This window comes from Adiantum capillus-veneris, chromosome 12 (assembly GCF_014529385.1).
Source record: "Adiantum capillus-veneris isolate H3 chromosome 12, ASM1452938v2, whole genome shotgun sequence".
Classification (NCBI taxonomy): domain Eukaryota; kingdom Viridiplantae; phylum Streptophyta; class Polypodiopsida; order Polypodiales; family Pteridaceae; genus Adiantum; species Adiantum capillus-veneris.
Genome location: NC_140942.1, coordinates 15,666,368 through 15,693,103, shown reverse-complemented (window position 1 = coordinate 15,693,103; position 26,736 = coordinate 15,666,368). Strand labels below are relative to the sequence as shown.

The following is a 26,736-nucleotide window of genomic DNA, read 5'->3' as shown; positions in this document are numbered from 1 at the left end:
ACACAGTATTGAGGAAATACACCAGATACAACCACAAAGTTAAGCGGAGGCTTCACTCACTGGAGAAGATTACAAAGAAAAACAGCAGAAAATCTGTGAGGAATTTGGCAAAATGGACAGCGCCATTGCGTCCGGAACGCCCAAAAACCCCACCCTACAATGTCAAAGTGCTCAAATCCGACCTCGGATGAGCAGTTTAGGGCCAAAAAATGCTCCAAAAACAGCAAAAACACACTTGCGGCTGTTCCTCCTCTCTTCTCCACGTTTGCTTCTGGTCTTCTCTCTCTTTTTTCAGTTCCCACACTTAGCTTTTTTACTTGGGGACCCTTGGCCTTTTAGTTGACCTCAAACGGACCCCGAACAGGCCAAAAACTGACCTCGCAATGCATAGTTGTCACCTTTTTTGCATCATCCGCACACCTGGCACTCAGCTTTTTCCAATAATGCGTCTCACAACCACGTGAAGTGGCCCCAAAAAGTGGTCCTCATGATGACCTTTCTACATAATTATCATAAGAAAACACCCATGTTGTGTCTGTACTTCTCCACGTGCAAATATTGACCCCATTCGGCCTCCTGACGCCACTAGATGCCATCTGACGCACCTGCTTACCTCATATCGTCAGCCCGCGGATAGCTTCCTTGAGAAGTTTTACGCGCTACCAACTCCTCATTATTGTAGAAAAAACACACTGGTACTGGTAATAGTGAAAATCGTTGCACTATGTACACCCTGTCCTACCTGTACACACGTAGGCCCCACGTAACCACCTGGCTCTGGAAAATGGGCAATCCTTTATTCGATGCACCATGCGTGTGTATGTACATATGCACAATCCCTTACTCCAAAAAACTCCTGACATAATTTGCCCATCCCCTAGCCTGTTAGATCATTCATGATCAGCAGTAGCAAAAAGCGATATGAGACTCGCAGCGTCACAAGTCTCCTCATCCTTCAGCAACACTCCTTGATCCACACACAGCTCATCTTGCTCGACCATCATCAACCTGGCATGATACAATTTAAGACGCAATCCATTTACCCTTGACTTATGTAGAAACCCATCCAGGTTAGCCAACTGATATGTACCATTCGGGAAACACTCCACTACCTTGAAAGGGCCTTCCCACTTAATTTGAAACTTCTTTTAGAAGGTGTTGTCCAACTTACTGTTGTAGCGCAAAACCAAGTCATGCTTCTTGATACCCTTACTTTTGACCTTTTCATTTATCTTTGCCAAAGCCCTATCTTGCATCTGCCCATAATGTTCCAATGCACTCATCCTATCCAGCTGAACCTCTTGTAGCTGTAAGAGCCTCTCTTCGAATGCATCACTAGGCGGCCCAAGCAACTTCTCTAACATCTTGACCGCAGGCAACTCTACTTCCACAGGCAATAGTGCTTCTTTTCCATACACCAAATGAAATGGAGTAAACCCTGTACCTGTCTTCACCGAAGTACGGTAAGCCCATAATGCAGTAGGAAATTCCAAATCCCAATTCTTTCCTTGGTGCTCTGTCACTTTCGAAAGAATCTGTACCAACTCACCATTGAATCTTTCATTTAAGCCATTACACTGTGGGTAATAAGGAGTGGTATGCTGGTGCCTAATCTTCATCTTTGCACATAAAAAATCTAGCAGTTTAGCTCTAAAGCCAGGCCCCTTATCTGAAAGTAGCTCCAGTGGCACCCCAAACTTGCAACATATTTCATCATACACAAATTTTGCCACATCCTTTGCAATGATCTGTTTTACTTCTATAGCCTCTTCCCAACTAGAGAGATAGTCCACTGCAGTCAAAATATAGCTTTTGCCCCTGCTTGTGATAGGTAACGGGCCTATTGCATCAATCCCCCACTTTTCAAACACATCAAACGCCATAATGGTTTTTCGTAGCTCTGGCTTCAACACTCTCTTCCCAAATGCTTGACACCTATTGCAAGACCTACACCAATGGTGAACATCCTTGTGCAAAGTAGGCCATACATACCCCTCTTGCAAAATCTTATGCAAGGTGATCTTTAGAGCAAAATGGCCACCACATGCGCCTTCATGATTCTCTTTCAACACTCTATAGAGCTCCTCCCGCCAATGTACACGTCTCAACACGAGATCAGCCCCTTTCATGTATAAGACATCACCAATCAATTTGAACCTGTATGCTCTACGCACAAAACCATACTTCTTAGACTTCTGAATCTCCTTTGGAATGATTCCTGTTAGCAAAAACTCCTCTTCTTGAGCCAAACTTTCCCGGCCATGATAAAGAGGTAAAGTGGTCCTCAACACAAATAGCTCCCCAATCATGCCTTGAGCTGCTTCATGTGCCTCTCCATTTAGAGCACGTTCAATGTGTCTGATGCTCCATGCTTCGAAATTTTTTAACAGGCCTTTAATTCTGAAGCACATTTCCTTCAATGAGGTGTTCTTGCTCTTCCACACACCCAGCACTTGCTTCACCACTAACAAGGCATCACCTTTTATGCTCAACCTTCGAACCCCATGCTTCAAACAAATGTGTAATCCGGCTTCCAAAGTAGAATATTCAGCCTCATTGTTACTATGAGCATCCAATTTGAACCCTCTCTTGCATACTAGCTTCCCCTCTGGATCATAAAGTGCTATACCCCCTGAAGCTGCATCATGGCTCTTTCTGTATGAACCATCAAAGAACAACACATGTGCATTGCTGATCTGTGGCACTTCTTCAACTACCTTTCTCACCACCTCTTCCTTAACAATAAGGGGATTCTCGTTGTAGGTCAACAAATCAGCTAGGGTAGCCCTTGTACTATCTTCCACTAGAAAAGAGAACTCAAACTCTTGCAGCTCAATTACCCATTTCTTCACCACATTTGACATGTTAGTACCATTAATTAACTGTGGCAAAAAGGCATAACTCGTCAAGAAAACAAAAGGTCGTGGTAGCAAGTAATGACGAAATCGTCGACAAGCAAATATTACACTAGCCATCACTAGCTCTACTTCCGAGAACTTTCTCTCCGCTACCAACTTCACTCGGCTTGCACAATACATTGGCCTCATATAATGGCTGCCCTTCCCCTTTTGCAATAGCATGGCTCCAATGGCATCATCCCCTACTGAGGGATTTACATAATAAACTTTCTCCCAATCAGGAGCCTGCATGGCTGACAACCCCCCTAACACCTCTTTCACCTCTTGAAACACTTCTTCACACTTGTCATCCCATTGCAATGGATCATGCTTTGCCACTTGTTGTAATGGATAAAGAATCTGAGAAGACAATGGAATAAACCTTTCCATGTACTTCACTTTGTGTATAAAGGTTGCCAATTGCTTCGTACTCGTAGGTGATGGAAGAAGAATAATAGACTTAACCTTGTCTGGATCAGTCTCAATGCCATTTTCTAACACCATGTGGCCCAATAACTTCACCCTTGGCTGTGCTAGATGACATTTCTTTGGATTTAGTTGTCGTCCACATTCATCATATCCAGCCAATACCATCTGCAGCTTCTCATGGTGTTCAGCCCTACTGCTATAAACACAGAAGTCATCCATAAAAGCTTTAACACAACTACCAATGAATGGTTCCAACACCCAATTTGCTCTCTCTTGATAGAAGGAAGGTCCATTTGACAACCCAAATGGCAATGCTGTGTAGCAATAGCAGCCCCATGGCGTAATAAAAGTGGTTTTTGTGCGGTCTTTAAGAGCAATCTTCAATTGAAAATAGCCTGAAAAACCATCACACACACTGTACCTCTCATAACCTGCCACTGAATCCAAGATCTGATTGATGAATGGAAGAGGATATGGGTTCTTCTTAGTGGCTGCGTTTAAGGGTTTAAAATCTACACAAATTCTCCACTTCCCATCCTTCTTTGGACTGACTACAATTGGACTCACCCATTCTGTGATCTCCACAGGGACTATCAACCCTGCCTTCAATAACTTGTCCACCTCTTCTCGCAAGGCTTCCATTTGCTCTTGACCCATCCTTCTTAGCCTTTGCCACACTGGTTTAGCACCTTCTTTCAGCTCTATATGCATCTCTTCACCCTTGAACCCTCTGATCTCTTCATATGAAGTAATGAACAAATCAGGAAAACTAGCCAGCATGTGCAAATATATCTCCTTCTCCATAGCTGAGAGGTCTCCGCTGATCATTTGTGTCATCAATTCCTGCTTCTTTGACAACTCAACTTTGGTTTGCATCAGCCCTTCAATCACTTCATAAGGCCCTTCACTTTCATCCTCGACTTCATTTGCAAATGCGATTAAACCAGACTCCTGGATTTCTTTATCCATCAAAAGAAATGCAACATCAGCATCCTCATCATTGCTGGCAGTGCTATCACTGTCCTCATCTGTCACCGTGGAAGAGTCTTCATCACTAGACTCATCCTCATCTTCATAAAGCTCCTCTAATCGTTTCCTTGTGTCCATATCGTATAGCTTCTTGGTACCTGTCTTTCCATAGAGGCTAATCATACCATGTCACCAATCTTAAAGAGCTCCCACAGCACGTAACCATGGTCTGCCCAGTATAATAGGATATGCTCCCAACCCTGCTGGCATCACATGAAAATCAACCACTGCCTTTGCATAGTATGCCTCCACTTCTAAGCTCTTTATAACACCCAAGCATTTTACTTTTTGATGGTTTGCCAATCTGATCCGAAAACCTGACACCCCAGCCACTGTGAGACCCATCTTCTCAACGCATGAGTGTGTTATGACGCATATTTGGGCTCCGCCATCCACATAACCTTGTCCCAAATTTTTCCTTTTATGCCACACATCTACTATTGGACAAATGTCTGGTAGCTCATCCATTGCCAACACCTTTATTGAACCTCTCTCTGGCTCTTTCCCCATTGGGTTAACCATCCTCTTCCATTGTCGCTTTAGCTTAGGCACCATCTCTATAAGCTGCCCAAAAGTAACATCTGCCTTCCTACTCGTCAGATCCTCCTTCAAGTCATAGCTTAATTGCCCATCCCCTAGTGGAAAATCTGAAACATGAAACTTTCGACGAGCTCTCCTTTTCCTCTTGGCCTTGACATCCTCGCCTTCATGGCTCTTTCCTTTCTTCTTACTAGGACCTGGGGCACTTCTTCCTTCCTTTTCCTCTGTGGTCCTCTTCCCAATAGGCATCACTAATTTATCCTCTAGCTTTGATGCCTTCTCCAAGGTGACTACACTTAGCACTTTTGTCTTTCCCTTTTGCTCCTGGGTCAGTCTACTGGTTCCTTCATCTCCCTTAATTTCGATGCCATAATCATGCGACCTAGTTAGCACCTGTTTTGGCAATGGATACATGTCTCCCCCCATCCTTGGTGGCTTATCACATTGCGGGCTGATGTGACCCAACTCTCTACAATTGTAACATGTGGGTGTCTGCCTCCAAAAACTACCATTGCTTTGTCCAACACCATTCCTAGGCCTTTCTTCACCTCCTGGATGATTTGCAAACCTCCCTCGACCTCGATTATTTCCCACTTGACCTAGCATGTTTAGGCTGAGATTCTTCATCAAATCTACCACTTGCCTCATGTCTTGCCTTAGCCCATCATCTTGCACTGCTGTAGTGACCACTGTTGGCATAACTTGAGGAGTAACAGAAACCACTGGTTCATGATGAAACCCTGGCATGTGACCTTGCGAAGAATCCATAGGCTGAAATTCAGATCTCATGGGCAAAGACTCCACCCCTAACTAGCTCATTTTCCTCAGCTTCCACTCTTTGTTCCTTGCTACCTCTAGTGCATCTTCATATGTTCTAGGCTTCTTTAACTCCACTCTCCAACATATATTCTCCCAAAGACCAGCCAAGAACCTGTCCTTCTTCATCATGTCAGGTGGGGGTACCTGTGGTGCTAAGGCCTTGCACATCCTCTCCCATGCCAATGAGAACTTACGTATGTACGCATCTACTGGCTCACCTTCCTTTTGCACCAAAGCCTATACTTCTTGCCACACTTTGTCAGGATCTTCTATCTTCACAAACTCCACTTCCAACCCATGCCGTAGATTGTCCCAAGTCAACCTTACGGGTGGATCAGCCATACGCAACTCCTCTTCAAATGCCTTGGACCAAACTCGTGCATCACTCTTCAAACAGATTTGGAGAAGAAGTAACATCTGCGCAGGGTCATGAATCTGGTTGCTAATGCAGGCAACCTCCATCTTTTCCAAAAAGTCTTCCACATCTTCATCACTTCTTCCATGAAACTCCGGATAAGAGAAAGCCATGGCTACCCAAATTATGATGCTTTGAGAACCCCTTTGAACACACGTGCAAGAACCCAAAACTTCTGACTGACTCAATTCCCACAAACTTCAATGGAGCTCACCTTTAGATAAGGACAAACACATGCACATAAAATGAGTTTTCATAGTTAATCATCGGAATTACAACAGGCAAAGGACATTCTAGGATCTCTCTTAATCTTCTCGGCCCGAACATAAAGACTATGCGCTGCTGGAAAAAAATCTTCCTGGACACATGAACATTTATCTGGATTCTCTGAGTTAAATGAAAAGGAGTGAATTGAGGGCCATTTTGATCATCCATTAAAGCCAACCATGAAGCTCCCAAGAAGGCACACCTGACTTAACCTCTGATTTTGCCAAAATTTCAGCAGCATAACAGCATAAATGGCTCAAAAGACCAAGAAACCAGCCATCATAACTTGGAAAAATTTTGACAGAGTTTTCCCAGAAGTAGAGCAGTAGGAACCCAAAATATAGACTGTATATATATATGCATAAACCTGTCAACAATAGAGCCCGAGCATCAAATAGGACTCACTAGTACATAGCCTATGGCGAGGTCACGAAAAGGGTGCTCCAGCTACCTGTATCACCGAAAGGATCTCCACATTTGAGAATCCCCCAGCTCAATAAAAACCTCACGCTATCGACCCTCACACGAAGGCTAATGCAAATCGCGTATAGTCAAATCTCAGAAATGACTATCTTCCAGACCAAGTCTCAGAAATGGCTGGGACTGCCAAATACAACCAAGTATGGCTCCACAAATGCGTACAATGGCAGTTTCCACAAGTAACGTACAATCCAGCAGACAGTGAGCTCAAATAGGTGCCAAGTGATGCATACCCACAACAACTGCAAGTGACATCACTGCTAGTATATCACTGTACTCCAGCTACCTGTACCTGTGTGAATCACCTGTACATGTACATGTCCCTGTAACCTGTAACCTGTAACCTGTAGCCCCGAATCTCGAAGCTTGAAGCTCGAAGCAGAAGGTACTCGAAGAAGATCCTCCGTGGGGGCGCCAAAAGAATGTGAGCGGGATGAAAACACACACAGCGCCTCTATAACAATCCGACACACACTCTTGGAATGATACACACACACACACACACACACTATGGGGCACCACTAGGATTACACAACCAGCCTGGCCGAGACAGGAAACACACAGACGGAGTGAGAAGAGAGAGATTTCCCACTTGTCCACTCAACACTCACACATACACACTCACACACACACTCTCAATTCAGCTCAAAGAAGGAAAATTGCTGTTGTTTAGACTCAATGAATCTCAGCCCAACACCAATAGGGTAAATAGTTTACATAGTATTGAGGAAATACACCAGATACAACCACAAAGTTATACAACCACAAAGTTAAGCGGAGGCTTCACTCACCGGAGAAGATTACACAGAAAAACAGCAGAAAATCTGTGAGGAATTTGTCAAAATGGACAGCGCCATTGCGTCCGGAACACCCAAAAACCCCACCCTACAATGTCAAAGTGCTCAAATCCGACCTCGGATGAGCAGTTTAGGGCCAAAAAATGCTCCAAAAACAGCAAAAACACACTTGCGGCTATTCCTCCTCTCTTCTCCACGTTTTTTTCTGGTCTTCTCTCTCTTTTTTCAGTTCCCACACTTAGCTTTTTTTACTTGGGGACCCTTGGCCTTTTAGTTGACCTCAAATGGACCCCGAACAGGCCAAAAACTAACCTAACAGTGCATAGTTGTCACCTTTTTTGCATCATCCTCACACCTAGCACTCAGCTTTTTCCATTAATGCGTCTCGCAACCACGTGAAGTGGCCCCAAAAAGTGGTCCTCATGATGACCTTTCTGCATAATTATCATAAGAAAACACCCATGTTGTGTCTGTACTTCTCCACGTGCAAATATTGACCCCATTCGGCCTCCTAACGCCACTAGATGCCATCTGACGCACCTGCTTACCTCATGTCGTCGGCCCGCGGATAGCTTCCTCGAGAAGTTTTACGCGCTACCAACTCCTCATTATTGTAGAAAAAACACACTGGTACTGGTAATAGTGAAAATCGCTGCACTATGTACACCCTGTCCTACTTGTACACACATGCGCCCCACGTAACCACCTGGCTCTGGAAAATGGGCAATCCTTTATTCGATGCACCATGCGTGTGTATGTACATATGCACAATCCCTTACTCCAAAAAACTCCTGACAACGTAAATATCTTGCACGGCTTGTCTATGATGTAAGTGGAGTGCTTTCCGTCTCTTTTGTGTTAAACGCCATGCAATTTTGCAATGACTCTGGATTATTTATTCCTTTTGATAGGTGACCAAGGAATACAACACAAGGGTGGATCAGCTCTCTCATGAGAGTTTGTTTGATGAGGATTTAAAGAAAGAGTAAGATAAAATATATCATGACCTCACTACAAAGTACAGTGATAAGATTGGGAAGGTATTCTTTCTTGTTTATAAATTTTATTGTGTGAAAGCTATGGTTTAAATGACATATTTTTAAGAAGGTTGTTTTTTGGTGTTATAAGCTTCTTAACATTTTGGACCCACACTTGGGTTTGGATTGGTTAGCAAAAGTTTTGTCATTGAAATGGAACCTTGGAAGCTTTGCAACATTGGAGAAGATTAACTTAATTGTTGTTTTGGATGCTCCAATACAAAACAAGTTGTTGTGGTTGTCTCTTCTAGAGCAGAAAATCTTACTAGAGCTGCATATGGTATCAAAAAAGGAGACCATGTTTATAAAATGTGAGTCTTCTAATACTACAAGCATTTTATGCTTTGAAGCAAGTATTGAATGGTTTTTCAATTTCTTTTTTGGGTGGACTCAAGCTGACTTCGTAGGGAGGGTCTCCTGGCTAGGGTATTTGATAGAGCATCGCAGTTGGTGACGGATATGTTGGGCACATGTGGAGATTTAGTATTGTCACCTGATTGTACTGTGATGTTCTACTTTGAGGAGATCAAACTCGAGGATAGGCCTTGTCTCTTTCCTTTGGAGATGTCTTTGGAAATGAGAACAGAAGATGCTGATAAACAAGCTCTCAAAAAGATAGACACTTTGCATAGGATTGCACAGAGATTGGCATACAGGTACTTTTGTTATCATATTGCAATGCAATTTATTTTATTTATATATGGGCATCAATAATGTATTCATTGCGTTTGTTGTCAAGATCCTTGGCCTTTTTGGGGTCTCAAAAGATTCTTCTTTCGATTCCACTACTTGCTAGAAAGTGGACACAATTGAACTTACCCGATTCATGCATGTATTCAGAGAAATTTCTTAAGCTTTCTTAATGGAAGATTGACGCTTGTCCTTGGTGGATTGACCATGAGAAAGGCCATGTGTTGGCTCGTGAGAGAGACCTTAGAGATGCCATGCTTAGAGATGGAGCTTTTGATGCCATTGCAGCTTGTTTTTTGCCAGCTTCATCGGGTGATGTAGGTACAGGGCTTCCACCACGTCCAGCAATGCAATCAATACATTCATCTTCAGATAAAGAAGAAATTTCTTATTCGCATATTTTGTCTTGAAATATATAAACTTTTTATTTTTAAAGTATTTTCGTTGGAAAGGGTTGTCTCAAAAAATGAAGGAAGCTATAGCAGACACTACTACAGACGGTTTGATGAAGGAAGCTATGCCATTCTCACATGGTTGTACTATCACTCGTACTTAGGATCCATATTATACTTTATATTCGATTTCATGGATTTTTTATGAACAATTTCTCTCTCAGATATTGGTGGATCTTCTCGATTGTGTCGTGTCTTTTCTTTTGATTATCCAGATGATGTCACGATGCATGGTCAAACTAGTCATGATTTTGATCAATGTATAGATGTCACCGGAGATTACATTGCCATTTCTGGAGATTTTTCATTGGGAGTTAGGTCTCCATCTTGGGCTTTGATTCATGAGCATATGCTCAAGGCCCACCAAAGTGATCTTGTTCAAGTCAGTTGTGTGGGCTGCAAATTTTATTTTTCCTGGACCTTCCTTATGGAGGTTTGATTAGTGACTATTGTGTCAATCCTATGGATAGGATCACAGAGGATCATGTTCGCGTAGGAATTCATCTCACATGGAACAGCTTATCAAACTCGGGATGGTTGTTAATCATGGCCTCTTTCACGGGTTTGTAGTCTTTCACCACTTCAAAGTAAGTATTTGAAGTTCACATTTAAAAGTCATTAGTCACTCATGTGGTATTTGCATTTTAAGTGATTCACTTCGATGGGTGGAGAGGTTTAGCATTGCTTTCGACATGCAAATTTATCAATGGATAGTGGTGCTTCATCATACTCCCTTCGACTTCATGGAGAATGGAGGAGAAAGAGTTGAGGTGATCGCTATTTTTTATTTGTTTTTATCATATACTTTTATTTAAGGTCTGTTCCTTTTCGAAAAAATACCTATATCCTAGATCATATTCTTTCATGTAACGGCTCTAAATGGGCACTTAGTCTCTACCACAACCGGTACTCTTGACATTTCTATATCCACAAGCTCCAACTCTAGGCAATGGAGATTGCGTCCCTAAAGCAAGAGTCGGTCTTGAGGGGTTGCCCCCTACTGAAGGGGTCTCCACCACCTTGCACGTTTCGCTCTTTCATTTTTTCTTCTAAGTGCATTTAGTTCTTCTGCTTTAAAGTAACAATTTTGTGTGTTGTGGTTCCCCATTTTTCTACACACCACACCAAACATACTCCTAGCACCTTGATCGACATCCGTAATTTGTTGACATGCTCATGTGGGGTAGTTACCTTAGCAAACTCCAAATACGTAACCCCTTGATAGTGTGGGGATTCCTTGCATAATAGCTTGTCCCTAAAAAAATTTATCGAGTATCCTTTGATTCACAATGGCTTGAAATTTGACATGTTGCTTGGTGGCACCTAAGGCTACATATCTTCATAAAGCAAAGCATCTCAATAACATTCATTTTTTCTTCAGCCCTTCCAAGAACCATCAAACAAAGAATGCTTCTTTAGGTTCTCGCCATCTTTGTTTCCTCTTGAAATTCAAAGTGTTATATTGTTATGTTTAATGTCCATTTTAGTATTCTCAATCTATGAAGGCCTTAATCATGACCTTAAAAGCATACAGCATGGATAGTTTCAAGGTCTGAAACCATGCTAGTGCCTTACCTTATGGAGTGAGCCCAAAATATTGGATCATATTATGCACATCAGCCACCTTCTCACCATACACTATCTCCCTAAACTAGACGACATTATCATCTGGGTCCATAGGCCCATTTTATAATTCACAAAGTTTTTAGAGTTGATATAGCTTGATATACTTGGAGTAACATGGGTTTTGAGTCGGTTGCTTCCAAGGAATCCACAGCAACCTTCAATTTTTGTGTGTGCTCACATTTTTCTACTTACAGTTTGAGTCGATTTAGGGCCTTTCGTTGATTAGTAGTGTTGGGGCCACGAGATGCACCTACACTCTTGGCCTTCTTTTTCACGTGATGCCGGCATCTTTAAAGGTAGCAACAAATAGTAGCTGCATGGGTGAAAAAGGGGAACCTCCAAAGACCATTCTAGAGGAGTGCTATTTAACAGGTTCCAAGGATTCTTCTTCTTGTGTTACCTTGTCAGTAGCCTTGATGGCTACACCCAAAAGAGCACGCTATGAACATACATTGTATTCCTAGATCAACCTCTTTGAAGTGGATGTCTATATGTAACACCCCCCCATGAGAGGGCGACTAGATTGGCAAAACAGGAAGTGCATAGCTAACCAGAAGAGGACAAGGGTGACCACCTCTAAGTGTGTCAACAGAACAATGTATCTTAGGACTAGGCTTTTTAAGGCGATGAGACCCATGGGGGCCCTTTTCATATATCTAACAAGATTTGCCAATGCATGCTAGCACCTTTAGCCCAAAATGGACTCTACGATATGTAAGCACAAGCGATTGAAGAAGAGAGAACCATAGGAGAAACAAAAAGCAAACGTGAGGACCCATGGAAGCCCACTCCCACCCTTATTGGGATTGCTAGGTTATGCCAAGCGTTTTCCAACGATCCTCATATATGAAGATGCTTCTGGATGAGTTCACACATCCATAGTATTTCTATACATCATGTGAGTTTCTTACCAGATGCAATGTGCTTCGAACTCCGACACATATGTCTTGAACTCTTTACACATTCTAACAAATAGCACAGAGAAAGATTGCTTTCTTTACAAGGCCCTTTGCATGCAGTGATCACTCTCGCAAGTAACCTACGTGCATCAGCAAGAGCATTGCAAGAAGGGGAGAGAGAGAGAGAGAGAGCGAGAGAGAGAGAGACCACCCTCTCAGGTAGCCACAACAGCCTCGCGCACGCAAGAGAGGGAGAGAAAATGGAAAGCCAGAGCCACAGCAGCCTCGCGCGTGCAAGAGAGGGAGAGAAAAAGGAAAGAAAGAGGCATGGCCTCCACCTACGCGCCCCTTTTCTTCTCTCGCATATGAAGGCTCAGGCCTCTTTTTAGATTCTTCGAAATTTTCGATTTAAAATGATTGGATCCCCTCTACTACTACTACTACTACTACTACTGGGCTCCATGGAGGCTTGGCAACTCTATTTTGCCTCTCCATAACATGCTAAGGCCTTACATTGGAAGTATGTGAATGGCAAGTTCATAAAATGGTGGAGAGCAAACGAACTTTTTCGTAGAAGCTCTCTCTCTCTCTCTCTCTCTCTCTCTCTCTCTTTTGCCTGTTAATTTAGTTTGTTTTAAGGCTGCTTTCTAGGTATACCTCCATAAACACTTGCAGAAAAACACAACCAAAGAGAGACAAATCACCTATAAATGCAGTAGAATGAAGATATCCAATTTAAGTTCATCTAATTTTTGCAAAATTGATGCCTATGCATTTGAGGTCCACTCCTGCGAGGGGGGGCATATTTCCACCTGTGACCTACAACACCCGCTTTTATCAATGGATGGGCCATAGGTCACCTTAGCTGTTAGCATCTTGACTTCTCTCTGTTCTGCTGACAACCTTAGCCAGATTCTCTATAACAGTTAGAAAACCATGAAGATAAGCAACTTCTCGTATAGAGGGCCTCCCCCGCTGTAAAAGCTTGCGAAGAAAAAGGAAAAGCCTGTCAGGAGTCTTGAACTCAGGCATGCCAGCCCACTTTGCCAAATAATTGCACGACATGAACACGTCCTCCCAGCGATGCAGTAGGTTTTCCACTTCATTCACACTTGCTGTACCTAAAGATACAAAAGGTTCTCTCTCTCTCTCTCTCTCTCTCTCTCTCTCTCTCTCTCTCTCTCTCTCTCTCTCTCTCTCTCTCTCTCTCTCTCTCTCTCCGCGCGCAAAAAAGTGGGGCTTCTAACCCTTTGCATAACATTGATCAGACATCCAGATGCAAGAAATATGGGAAAACCCCTGAAAGCTACACCATGAAATTATGGGGGGAAATACCCATACAACCACAAGATACATCAAAAGCTAAGATACTGTCACAGAAAAGGAAGCATGCACTTAAATACTTTCGAAATTATTCAATTATTTCATGTAGGAATCCCTACAGAACAATATTGCAGAGGGAACATAACACTAAGGACCAGAAGAAGGGCTGGTCCCCCCCCCCCCCCCCCCCCTTCTGAGGAGATTTCCTATTATCAACTTAACTCTTACAAACACATGAACCAGAGCAGCTCGCACTGATCTCCATCCCAGATTTATTCTGATGCAAGAAAATGCATGTAAATCATTAGTCTAATGACCGAAATTTGATGTACCTGTAGCCGCTATGTCTGTTTCATCCTGGATTCCTTTATGCGGGAGCGGTCACTGTTGTTCATTGCTCGCTTATGTGGGACTGAACTGAGAGCTGAGAGAGAACTCTGTCTGAGTGTGTGTATACTACTGAGAGAAGGCTGCAATCAGGTAGCGTTACTTCACTTATAGCCAAGCATGTGTTTTTTCTATGCCAGATGGCGCTCATGAGGGAGAAAGAAGGCTCGTAAATTTTCCAGAGCTGGCTGTTTCCAAAAACTCATGCTACATGTTGAATTTTTGTAATAATGTTAGAAGGTTTAGCCCTTTTCAAACTTGCCCGACCACTCACTTCAAAAGTTCAAAAGGTTAACAGGGGTTTGTCGCCAATTTGTAGCATGTTTGCCTCTACTGCTTCCACATTGGTCCCGACTTACTCTGCATGCTTCCACCAAAGGATGTATTTATGCTGTGTCTGGCCGGCCACTTTCTTCGGCGGCTACGAGTCTTTGCTAAAAATATTACAAATAATCATGAAGTGGTAAAGAAGCTCTATCTGGTTGTAGGAAGCCTACACAAATCTATCAAAAGCTCTCTCTGCCTCTTGCAATATAGCGAAGCCATAAGAACGAGTGCTAGCTATCAAAATGATATGAAGTATCTGTTGTAAGAAACCTCCTATAGGAACTCAGAGAAGCCAAGGGACTAATAAACCCCTGTGTTGTGCCTCCAAAATTATCCACATCATTCCATCATCATTGGATGTGGTACTCCAAAATAAGGTGCACATCTCCGACACAACTAAACTGTAAGAAAGGAAAGAGGAACCCACTTGTCCTCCACTACAAAAGCCAAGGGAAGGTACCAAGATGAGCATCTCTCTAACCAAACCAACTTCCCCATGACATCAATTATCTGACTCATACAACGCTGCAAACTGTCTAAGATCCATATAATAGCTAGTCTCCACCATCGCCTGCTCCAGCCATAGCAGCTATAATACGCATACTTTATTTAAAATACGGGACGTCCCATATTGAAACGTACAGTACGTCTCGTAGCGTTTTCTATTCTCGCGCCTTTTTACTAGAACGTATTCTATCCTTATGTCTTTTGCTAGTTGATCGAGTGTGTTTTAGAGCTTCATGGTGCTTATTTACGTATGCTATGATTAAACATTGAAGAGTCATTGAGGAGGTGCATAACCCACTTCATTTGTCCTTATTGAAGTATCATACCTGAAAAAGTTGACGTATTTTATTTTTGATTCTCAAAAATATGTCTAGTACGCATATTGTACACCGCGTATTAAACGTCTCGTCCCGTATCGTGGTTGTTATGGGTCCAGCAAGAGTATTATAGACAATCACCTTCGTCCAAAAGATATCATGTAACATTTGCAATCTGAATCTAATTATAAGTGCACTCTCTGGACCAAGAGAAGTCTGGCGTCCTATAGACATCAGCAAGAAAAACATGCCAACACAAAGTGGCCCACTGTAATAGGACTAGTCTTTGAAGTTCTTAAAGTCGAAAAGAATGTAGCAGGGCATATCTTTCGTTAGCACGATTTGAAAGATTGTTGAATAGTCTATTAAATAGAGCTTATACGAATGAGTTGAGATATTAAGAGAGAACATATATTCTTTTTTTTTAAATAATACACTAAAGACGGATTTGATAAAGATTAATGAATAACAGATAGTCTGTCTATGAACCGTAAAATTGAGATTTTTATTAATATCAATGTTTTATATTTATGTGTTTTAGCTTAAAATGCATGGGTAGGCTTAAAATAAGTTGTAAAAGTAGTGGAGACTCAAAAATAGAGTTTTTATGAGTCGCGACCTAAAAGTTGCGTTTTTAGCCAAACAGGGACGTTTTTCGCAATTCTGTCCGCGCTGCCTTGTAGACCAGACCTATTCCCGTCGTTTTGAGTACCTGGATCGCTCTGTTTTGAGTTCGTTTGTAAAAGTTACGATGAAAACAAACAGAAGGCAGCAGCAGTGTAGTGTACACAGGGACAGACAGACATACAACATCATACAGTTCTCCCTGCTATCAACCAAGAAGTGGATTGTTTCTTCATGGTAGAGTATAGCAATTGAGATTATGAAGGTATATAATTATATTTTTTTTACTTTGATTATCATGTTGAATTGGTTGCACGAGTATGTTCTTTTGGCTATTTTGTAGGCGATGCAGAAATCAATGTGTGAAACAAGATCTGTGCAAAGTGTCATGATAGAAATCTAACCTTTACGGATCGCTTAGCGATCACGTTCTTATATTATTCTCGCAGGTATACTTGGTACGAAAATCGTGCAGGCTTTTCGAGGAAAAGAAGGATAAAAGCACGACGGATGGTGCGTTTGGAGATCATTCACCATTCTCTCTTCTGCGAGTGCGAGTGCGAGTGCGAGTGAGAGTGCGAGTGCGAGTGCGAGTGAGACGCTGCATGCAAGCGAATTGAAGCTCGGGGGTGGTCGGGAGGTTCGAGCTCCGTACAACGGAGTGCGCCCATATATTTTGCTCCTCTGTTAGCAAGCGGTTGATTCTGGACATGGAAGGATACGAGAGGAGGATGAAGGAGCAAGAAGACCTGATTCGGCGACTATGAGAAGATCTGAAAATTGCAAATCGGGAGCGTGCTGAGGCTCTTCGGGGCAAAGCAGCACGAGAGCTTGATATCTATGTAGACCTTGATGGCCAACATGAAGGTGAAAACCATGCTAATCCACCTGGAAACAATAATCATCGTGGCGGCGCTGGGGTACTGCCAAAAGAAACGATGACGATATGGGAGAAGCGACAACCAAATCATTCTTAACGAAGGCTAAGATTAAAGAGTTTGATGGCATAAGAAAGATATGCGAAGATTTAGAAGCGTGGATTGAAGAACTCAAAGATTTGGATTATACTTTCAATATCGAAAACACGACCACGAGACTTTCGAATGCTCGAGCAAGGTGACCGATAAGACAATACGTACCAAGATGGCTCAATTGGAGACTTTTGGCGATGCGTACGATAAAGGTAAGTCATCTACCCCTTCTTTGTGATGTTTTATGTCTTTGATACGTCCTTTGAAAGCTTCTGTGAGATCGAATTTATAAGTAGAAGTTGAGATTAAAATTTGAATTTCTTAATTGATTTGGACAGTATTCATTGCTTCTTATTGTCTAAATTGATTGAGAAATTAAACTTGAAATTAAATCGAGAAGTTAAAAGACTTGTGGACTTAACTAGTGGTAATAATAGTTCCACGAAAGAGTTAGTAGAAATTTTTATTTTTTATTTTTTTTTCTTTTTTCTTTGAAGAGTCGAAATCATAAAGATGATTTCTATAAAGATGATTTCTATAAAGATGATTTCTATAACATAAACATTGATATGCATGATGTTATCATTGGTATCAATTAGATCATTGAAAATCATCTTTTGATTGATTGTTAAAAAAGAAAAATATATCTTTAATCATTTGATGATGATAAGTCACACTCTTTGTGGAAAGAAAGAGATTCTAAATCTAGTTTTGGCAATGGAATTGATAAGGTGACTTAGATAAGAGTGTGAGACGCAATGTATGGCTATAACTGTCCCACACCTATAAATTTTCTTAGCTCAAGGAATAAGGTAGAACTGTCACGTGAGATGCTTGAAAAAATGGATAACGAGTTGGCCAAAATCAGGGAGAATATTAGAGAAGCCCAAAAGAGACATAAATTGTATTATGACAAGAAACATCGGGTTGTGGAGTATGAAACTGGGGATATGGTTTTCTTAAAAGTTATTCCCGAGAAGTCTCATTTAGTTCTTGGGAAGGATAAGCGATTGTCTCCACGATTTGCTGGGCCATTTAAAATTTTGAAGCGCATTGGTTCATTAGCTTACAAATTGGAATTGCCTTCTCATGTCAAAGTGCATCCTGTATTTCATGTGAGTTTATTGAAAAAGTATGTTCCTAACGTGCACCATGTTTTACAGGACAACCCTAAGTTGAAAGATGACGGACCATTGACTGTAGAACCAGACTTAGTACTAGATAGGCGTTTTAAACATCTGGGAAATAGAGACATTGTGGAAGTTTTGGTTAAGTGGCAGAACTATCCAGTAGAGGATGCATCATGGGTTGATCTTAGTGTTTTGCAAAGAGAATTTTTCTCTCTTTAGACCAACTCTGAGGACAGAGTTAATTTTGATAAGGGAAGAATGTAATAGGACTAGTCTTTGAAGTTCTTAAAGTCGAAAAGTATGTAGCAGGGCATATCTTTCGTTAGCACGATTTGAAAGATTGTTGAATAGTCTATTAAATAGAGCTTATACGAATGAGTTGAGATATTAAGAGAGAACATATATTCTTTTTTTTTAAATAATACACTAAAGACGGATTTGATAAAGATTAATGAATAACAGATAGTCTGTCTATGAACCGTAAAATTGAGATTTTTATTAATATCAATGTTTTATATTTATGTGTTTTAGCTTAAAATGCATGGGTAGGCTTAAAATAAGTTGTAAAAGTAGTGGAGACCCAAAAATAGAGTTTTTATGAGTCGCGACCTAAAAGTTGCGTTTTTAGCCAAACAGAGACGTTTTTCGCAATTCTGTCCGCGCTGCCTTGTAGACCAGACCTATTCCCGTCGTTTTGAGTACCTGGATCGCTCTGTTTTGAGTTCGTTTGTAAAAGTTATGATGAAAACAAACAGAAGGCAGCAGCAGTGTAGTGTACACAGGGACAGACAGACATACAACATCATACAGTTCTCCCTGCTATCAACCAAGAAGTGGATTGTTTCTTCATGGTAGAGTATAGCAATTGAGATTATGAAGGTATGTAATTATATTTTTTTTACTTTGATTATCATGTTGAATTGGTTGCACGAGTATGTTCTTTTGGCTATTTTGTAGGCGATGCAGAAATCAATGTGTGAAACAGGATCTGTGCAAAGTGTCATGATAGAAATCTAACCTTTACGGATCGCTTAGCGATCACGTTCTTATATTATTCTCGCAGGTATACTTGGTACGAAAATCGTGCAGGCTTTTCGAGGAAAAGAAGGATAAAAGCACGACGGATGGTGCGTTTGGAGATCATTCACCATTCTCTCTTCTGCGAGTGCGAGTGCGAGTGAGAGTGCGAGTGCGAGTGCGAGTGAGACGCTGCATGCAAGCGAATTGAAGCTCGGGGGTGGTCGGGAGGTTCGAGCTCCGTACAATGGAGTGCGCCCATATATATATTCAATTGCTCCTCTGTTGTATCAAACACTATCAATACAAAGATTTCTTCCTCTGTTTTGCTGTCTATCTCTATTATTCGGTTCACGTGACACCCACCCCTCGAAATCTCCATGGACCACGAGCAAAGAAGTAAGGCAAAGACATGGATAACGGGGCATCTGGTGGTGATGCAATAATAAAACTCCTCAGCTAACTGAGAAGACTCACTATCTTGCTCTCTCCAAATGAGCCTGCTATAAGAGGCACCTGCAATTGAATCTCCAAAGAATCAACAAGCTGTTGAACTGGCTTGTCTCTATTCCTCAAGCTCTATCTATTTGACCACCTACTCTAAAACATCCTCTCGATCCTAATATGTTAACCAATCCTTGCGAGGGTCTATCTAGGAGCCACTCTGCCTCATCAATCCTTTGTCTCATTTTCCGTTTGTAAACAAGGACAGGCTGTACCTAACCCTGTCTACCTGTCTCTCTTTTGGCTTTGTGTTAACTCATCACTCTGCTGCCGCTGACTTTGACCCCTCTAACCTCTATCATGCTGTCACGCACGATCCTGTTGCTGTGTAGAACTTTGCAGGTCTGTTGTAGCTGCGAGGGTCGTCCCCTCCTGTGACTAGTTTATCTTTGATGTCGCTCCCTAAAACAATCCCTCACCAAATGCCCCCTCACATGACATCTAAGGCACTAGTTCGGTCTACCCGTAACAATGTAACACCTCTTTCCACACGGAAGTGTCTGTCTAGGAACTTTGTGGAGGGCGGGGTAGCCACCTTAATAGATAGCACAGATTCTGGGTCTCTAATGAGCACATAAAAGGTATGCCAAAGATCAAACCCATCTGTCTCAACTTGTCCGCCAACCAACACTGAGCAGGTAGCTCTGGCAAAGCAATTTCTACAGGATACTTCGAGCCGTGACATCCGTCCTTATAAGCAGTAATGTAAATTCTTCATATGAGGGATGCAGCAAAATCAATGTCCCCAAAAGTAAGAGGAGAGCAACCAACTATCCTAGAGGTAAGCTCCTAGTATGAGAAAATATCAATGAAAGTACCTATGCCCAACAAGATGATGTCCTCCATTGTGCCTTTATCCACAGCAACTAAACAACACATTAGCCACTCTCAGGTTTTCACTCGAGCATAGGAGCATCCTACTAGTCCGCCAAAGACCTCTGTGAGAGAGCACCTCAACATGGTCACCCATCTTTTGCTGAAGATCATCTAATAGGACCACCGACGGTGACCCACCCCAAACAAACCTGCCACTCCAACAATCCCAGCCCACGCACCTCAAATCAACCCACCACTCGCCCAATCCCACCCTCACCTCTCAACCCCAGTGAAAGCTCTGGCTACTATGCACGCACGCACGCACCCACGTGTGTGTGTGTGTGTGTGTGTGTGTGTGTGTGTGTGTGTGTGTGTGTGTGTGTGTGTGTGTGTGTGTGTGTGTGTGTGTGTGTGTGCAGTGAATATTGCAGTGACTACATTAATCAAGACTTAAGGCAGTGGCTTTAAAAAATTGATGCATTAATAAGAAGGCCATTCAGTACAACAATTTGGAAAAATTGAGTAACCCCTTCGACTTTTATCCACCACAAACCCAACTTATGCAAGTATTAATCTTGATACGTGCATCCATCATAAACCAAAAAAAACTATAATTAGTCTCATAGTTTATGGACTAGTTTCATAAGATCAATACACATGTTACAGATGTCCACATAGAGATATTGAGGATATGCAAGGACCTAATTGGCCATGGTTGGAAAGGTTGTAGTGGCGGTGTAGGGACCAAGGAGAATGTCCTCCAATCTTAAGCTCAGAGGATTCCATGCGAATGCTCTTTAGTAGCATAGAATGGGTGGGTCCATGGGAGAGGAGGTCGTGGCTTCTTCTCTGTTATGGGTGGGTGGGGTGATGTAGAAAAGAAGAGGGTGGGCGACGGGCGCGCCATGCGGGGAGTGGGTACCTTATGCACGCGGTAGTGTACTATTATGTTCTCCATCCATATAATCGCATGATGGTATGCTTTGGGTTTGGTTTAAACCAAAGCTTATAGGATTTTACTTTCAAGTAAATAAGCCTATGATTCCACATGTGATGCTTCTATGCTACTTTGTGGCCCTCCTTCCTTCCCAAACTAGGAGGTCCCAGAGGGGGCACTAGGCCCCCAGAGGGACCTAGTGCCCACCATTGAGCATTTGTAATATTGTTGGTATGTCATGAATCTTTGATGTGTATTTGGCCAAATAGTTCTTCACTAACCGCCAAAGTCTGACTCTCTCAAATCCATTGGCACAAAAACCTTGTACTAACCTTTTAACATCTTGGGTTGTTGTCTAAGTTGAAGAGTTGGAGAAGAGGATTGGTTTTATTTGGAATAATATTACTTTGTGAGCCCATTCAGATCATCCATTTTTGCCTCTGTGGATGTATTTACACGCTTGAATTGAAGAGCTATTGTCTTTTTGTATCTTGCTCCTGTTTATCTTGCCATTTTCAATTTCCAATTGCACGCTGAAAAAACTAGCTTTTATAGCTATTCCATTCTTAAAAGATGTACCACTATGATCTATTGTCAAACAAGGCGGGTTAATTGGGTTTTGGTTGGGGAAGGAGGAGTGGCCAAGGTTGTTGACCCATAATATATCATCCAAATATCTAAGGAATTCGAAAATGATGTTAGTTTTCGTCTCTATAGTTTGAGTCTTGTAGTGTGATTGAGATATATTCAAGAGTGTAGGTAGAGGTTGTCACAATCTGGTGACGTGGCATCCGTACCCGGACAAGCGCATTGTTGACGTGGCAGCAAAACCTGAAAAACGCACCGACATGCTGACGTGGTAGGCTGTACGGACTACCGTACGGAATTTCTGTATTATGCAATGGCTTACCGATCCTGCCAATGCCGTGTGTCCCGACCTTGCTCCTGCATCTGGTGCTCCTACATCGACATCATCAGCTACCACTTCTTCTATTGTTACATGTGCTGGCTCCTCATCTACTTCTTCTCATGGTACTGCTTCTGGCGGATCAGGTACTATGGTCACACAGACTATGGTGGATCAGTGAAATCTGAACCATCACAAAGTTTACTCTTTCTTACTCATCAACTGTGCGGATAGCGTGTTGACGTCTTTACGCTCTCAAACCACTGCACATGAGGTATGGGGTTTCCTTTGCAACATGTACGAGGCGAAGACACCCGGAAGGATCCTTGCTCTGGAAAAGGCTTTGATGGACTTATAGGTCTCGTCATTTCCGACTATCCAAGACTTCATATCCTGCATGCTTCTGCTCCGTGATGAGCTAGCAACTTGTGGTCACCAGATCTCTTCCGAGGGCATGGCAACTCGGCTGCTGCTCAAGCTTCCAGACTTTTATGATTCCTTGTTCCAATCACTTACTACTTCTACGCGCCCTACTCCTATCACTTGGGAGGAGCTCTTACCCGCAGTGCAACAGATAGCTTCGCGCATTCAGGACAAAGCCACCTCAGAAGCCTCTGCGGGTGCTACTGCATTGGTTTCTATATCCTGTGGGGTTAGTAGTGCTCTCGGACAATCCGAACCTAGTCGTACACCTTCTTGCCATGACATTATGTGTACCTATTGTGGAAAGAAAGGTCATTACCCAGCAAAATGTTATAAATGACGGCGCGACCGTAAAAAGGATTTAGATCCTGAGGATGGGACGGCTTCTCGAAAGACGTATGCCACCGCCATCTCTAGCCCTTCACAGGCCAATGGCTTCACCCTCTAGTTTCATCCACCTCCTTCCCTTTTATGATCGAGATAACTTTTTGGCTTGGAGTTTGCCATTTTACCACCTTGACCTTCTATCCTTTTCTGTCAGAGTGCTCTACTTCAAAGGGGGTTCTCTCTCTTCCGTCTCTCTTCTGTTGACCCCACCGATGAGCTCCCCTGCTCGTGTTCCATCTTTTCCTCATGTATATCCTCTTCAGCAACTTGTTTTGTTGTTAGCCTCTCCATCAGCTTCCTTGTGCAACTTGATCAACCTAACCTAGCTTCGGTCATCATCACATTGGTGATGGACAGTTTGTCGTTTTGTTTGGCTAGCGCTTCTTCTTTTCACACTCCAGATTTGCCAGGCGTGTTGCATCTTCTTCCTCAACGACTCCGCATTTGTCGTTGAGAGGGAAGGAGGGGCGGGTGGGGGTGTTAGATTCTTCATCACCAGATGCTTCCCACCCTTCCTACACGCTTCACACACATCACGTGCAGTGGCCCTTGGTTGTGGGTTGGCCACCCATACACCTGCTGGACAAGGATCTTCATGTACATTTAGGGTTTTGCTCAACACATTGCCCGGTCGTCGGACCTATTCTGATCCTTTTCTATTTTTTCCATATTCATGGGTATTTTTGGCCATTGTCGTTGGGGCTTCTGATCTGCCCTACCTACCCCTATTCTCCTATATACAGGAGGGGGATGTGCACTCTCCCATTCATCTTGCCATCTTGTCTTGTACCAGCAGTATTGCCATCTGGAGTTTTTGGGGCTTGCCAACCTTTTCCATCTGTCTCTTGTGTCTCTCTCTCTCTCTCTCTCTCTCTCTCTCTCTCTCTCTCTCTCTCTCTCTCTCTCTCTCTCTCTCTCTCTCTCTCTCTCTCTCCACCTTCCACTGCTCACTCTGACACCAACACACCCATCAACCCACACCCACCAAACCAATTCCAAACCTAAATCACCCATCAAACAAGAGAAAAAACGAAAAAAACAAGCAATAAACAAGCAGAACAGGCAAACATACATGCACACACACGTCAACCACGAGCAGTCATGCAAAACACGCTCACCCCAAGCACATGCAAATCCACAAGTACAAGCATCACACACAAAAGAAATAAGGCAAATACAAACAAGCAAGCTAAACAAACGAAAACTATGAGAAACAAAGAAAAATACCTGCGTAAGAAAAGCAAACAAAACCAAAGGAAAGAAATGGTTGCAAGCTCTCTCTCTCTCTCTCTCTCTCTCTCTCTCTCTCTCTCTCTCTCTCTCTCTCTCTCACTCACACACACACACACACACATGCATACACACATGTGACGAAGCAAAGATGTTTTCATGCTACCAAATAATCGCATGAATGCAAAGTTTAATGTAGCTTGGGAAAAACCATCCCTCACATGATCAACGTGTGCAACGAAAAAGGAAAAGTCCAGTGGTGTGCCCGTGCCGACACACAAGGGGACGACAGCAAAACAAACAAGCAATCAAAAACTCAACAGGCATTATGAAAGAAACAAAACACACAAGCACGCAAGCAAACAAGCACACAGCAAAACCACACAAAATGTCTGCTCACACACACACACACACACACACACACACACACACACACACACACACACCCACTTTGCAAGAAAGCACAGGCACAGCCAACCACAAAACGCAGACAAACAAAAAACGACGAAGAGTCATGGACATCGTGGGGCATACGATTGATGTGATTTTTAAGTAATGACATCATAATGCAAGGCTCAAAAAAGAACTGACCCGGCAAAGTATTGTAAACCACTGAATCCGGTCGTACTGTCTCATAGATGTCAAGCTTTTTGGGAACCCATGATTCATACAGTCTTGACAGGACCACTGTAACTGCATGACTTAAATCTGCAAAATAAGGCAGTTTGACTGATCACGGGCAAGGCCACAAAGCATGACCGACTCTATGAAAGCTGACGAAAGTATTAGACTTACTAAGGGATCCCTGCCATGAACCAGTGCATATAGTACAAACATGGGTACATTGCAGCAGTTCTTCAGTATGAAGGCCACAGTCCTCTCTCCCGAACACAAGCTGTGGCATTGCTTCTTTGCAGCAGTGAGTATCTTACACCATGTGAGAAGTCCTGAACTAGGGATGTTTAAATAATGTATTACCGCAAGTTTGAGGTCCTCATGCTCCGGTGCAATCAGCTCACTGAGACTAAAGCTCGGAAGCCTGATTTTTCCAATTCGCCTGGTGAAAGCAACTGCCTGGCACAGTAAATACAATACAACATAAGCTGCAATAAATTTCCATTCCTGGTTGTACTTTAAAAGATGTTTCATGTGCCGGCACATTTACAAGCTTAACTCCACAATAGCAGAAAGCCAGTACAAGCTTAATGTGCCGGCAAATTAATGACAAGCTTAACTCCACAACAGTAGAAAGCCAGTACTCAATTACCATTGAGCAATTCTCTATTGCTTGTGATAAAGATTCTTTAGCATGGATCTGACAAAGAAGCTCTCTAGACACAGTATTGGCAGCTGCATTGAAACCCTCTTGAGATTGATGATCACAACATGCATTCACCTGTTTAAAGAGCACTCTCTCTCTCTCTCTCTCTCTCTCTCTCTCTCTCTCTCTCTCTCTCTCTCTCTCTCTCTCTCTCTCTCTCTCTCTCTCTCTCTCTCTCTCTCTCTCTCTCTCTCTCTCATGCATTGATGATCACAACATGCATTCACCTGTTTAAAGAACACTCTCTCTCTCTCTCTCTCTCTCTCTCTCTCTCTCTCTCTCTCTCTCTCTCTCTCTCTCTCTCTCTCTCTCTCTCTCTCTCTCTCTCTCTCTCTCTCTCTCTCTCTCTCTCTCTCTCTCTCTCTCTCTCTCTCTCTCTCTCTCTCTCTCTCTCTCTCTCTCTCTCTCTCTCTCTCTCTCTCTCTCTGTGTGTGTGTGTGTGTGGACGAGGGCGACCTCTGCTGTGGACGAGGACGAGGGCGAGGGCGACCTCTGCTGTGGATGAGGGCGAGGACGACCTGCTGTGGCGAGGGCGACCTCTGCTGTGGACGAGGGACGAAGGCGACCTGCTGTGGATGAGGGACGAGCAGGCTCAGACGTGGGACGAGGGACGAGCAGGCTGAGGCGAGGGCAACCTACTGGTCGAGGGACGAGCTGGCTGAGGCGAGGGCGAGCAGGCTCTTGGCGAGGATCGCGGGCGAAGGCGGGCTGGCTGAGGCGAGGGCGAGCAGTCGTGTTGCCAACCTGCTGGATGAGGGACGAGGGGGCGAGCTTTCTCTCTGCTGGACGAGGGTCCTGGGCGAGCTGCTGAACCTGATCAAGGGCGAGCTACTAGGCCTGGGCAAGCTGCTGGTCCTGTGTCAGGAGGGCGGGACGAGACCAGCCTGCCAGGGCTAGGGCGAGGAGTCAGCCAGGACGAGGGCGAGTACCTGGTGACTAGGGCGAGGCCAACCAGGGTGTCCGCTGGTGAGGGCCTTGACTCAGTGCTCGCTTTGTTCTTCTTTCTTAGATGGACCAACCAGTCGAGGATGGTGATCCAAGTGGCTTCCCTGAGGGATAGTTTGGCTTCAGGGCGGGCGCTCCAGCAAAGCTAATTCTGTATGCCTATGCAGCGTGTTAACGAAAGCGACTTTCAAGCGGAGGAACAGAGATAGTATACTCTCGCCAAGCTCACTGCGAGCAGGGAAAACCCCGTCAGAGTCCAAGATGATTTAATGATGGAAAGAGTTCA

General features: G+C 43.2%; 1 protein-coding gene across 2 annotated transcripts in view; it reads right to left on the bottom strand.

The window, feature by feature from the left end:
* Nucleotides 1-13,068: 13,068 nt before the first annotated feature.
* The window catches only part of LOC147445348 (uncharacterized), a 46,675-nt gene continuing 33,007 nt past the window's right edge, over nucleotides 13,069-26,736 (bottom strand). The window contains exons 3-7 of one of the 2 annotated variants that reach the window (XM_086524886.1): nucleotides 25,452-25,580; nucleotides 25,163-25,258; nucleotides 24,980-25,079; nucleotides 24,776-24,892; nucleotides 13,069-13,492 (exon numbers count right to left, since the gene is read on the bottom strand). In XM_086524886.1, coding sequence (XP_086381012.1) covers nucleotides 13,239-13,492; nucleotides 24,776-24,892; nucleotides 24,980-25,079; nucleotides 25,163-25,258; nucleotides 25,452-25,580 — 696 coding nt within the window. In that variant the 3' untranslated portion in view covers nucleotides 13,069-13,238. Of the gene's footprint in view, nucleotides 13,499-24,775; nucleotides 24,893-24,979; nucleotides 25,080-25,162; nucleotides 25,259-25,451; nucleotides 25,581-26,736 lie in introns of both variants that reach the window. The other variant, XM_086524885.1, reaches the window with a different exon arrangement.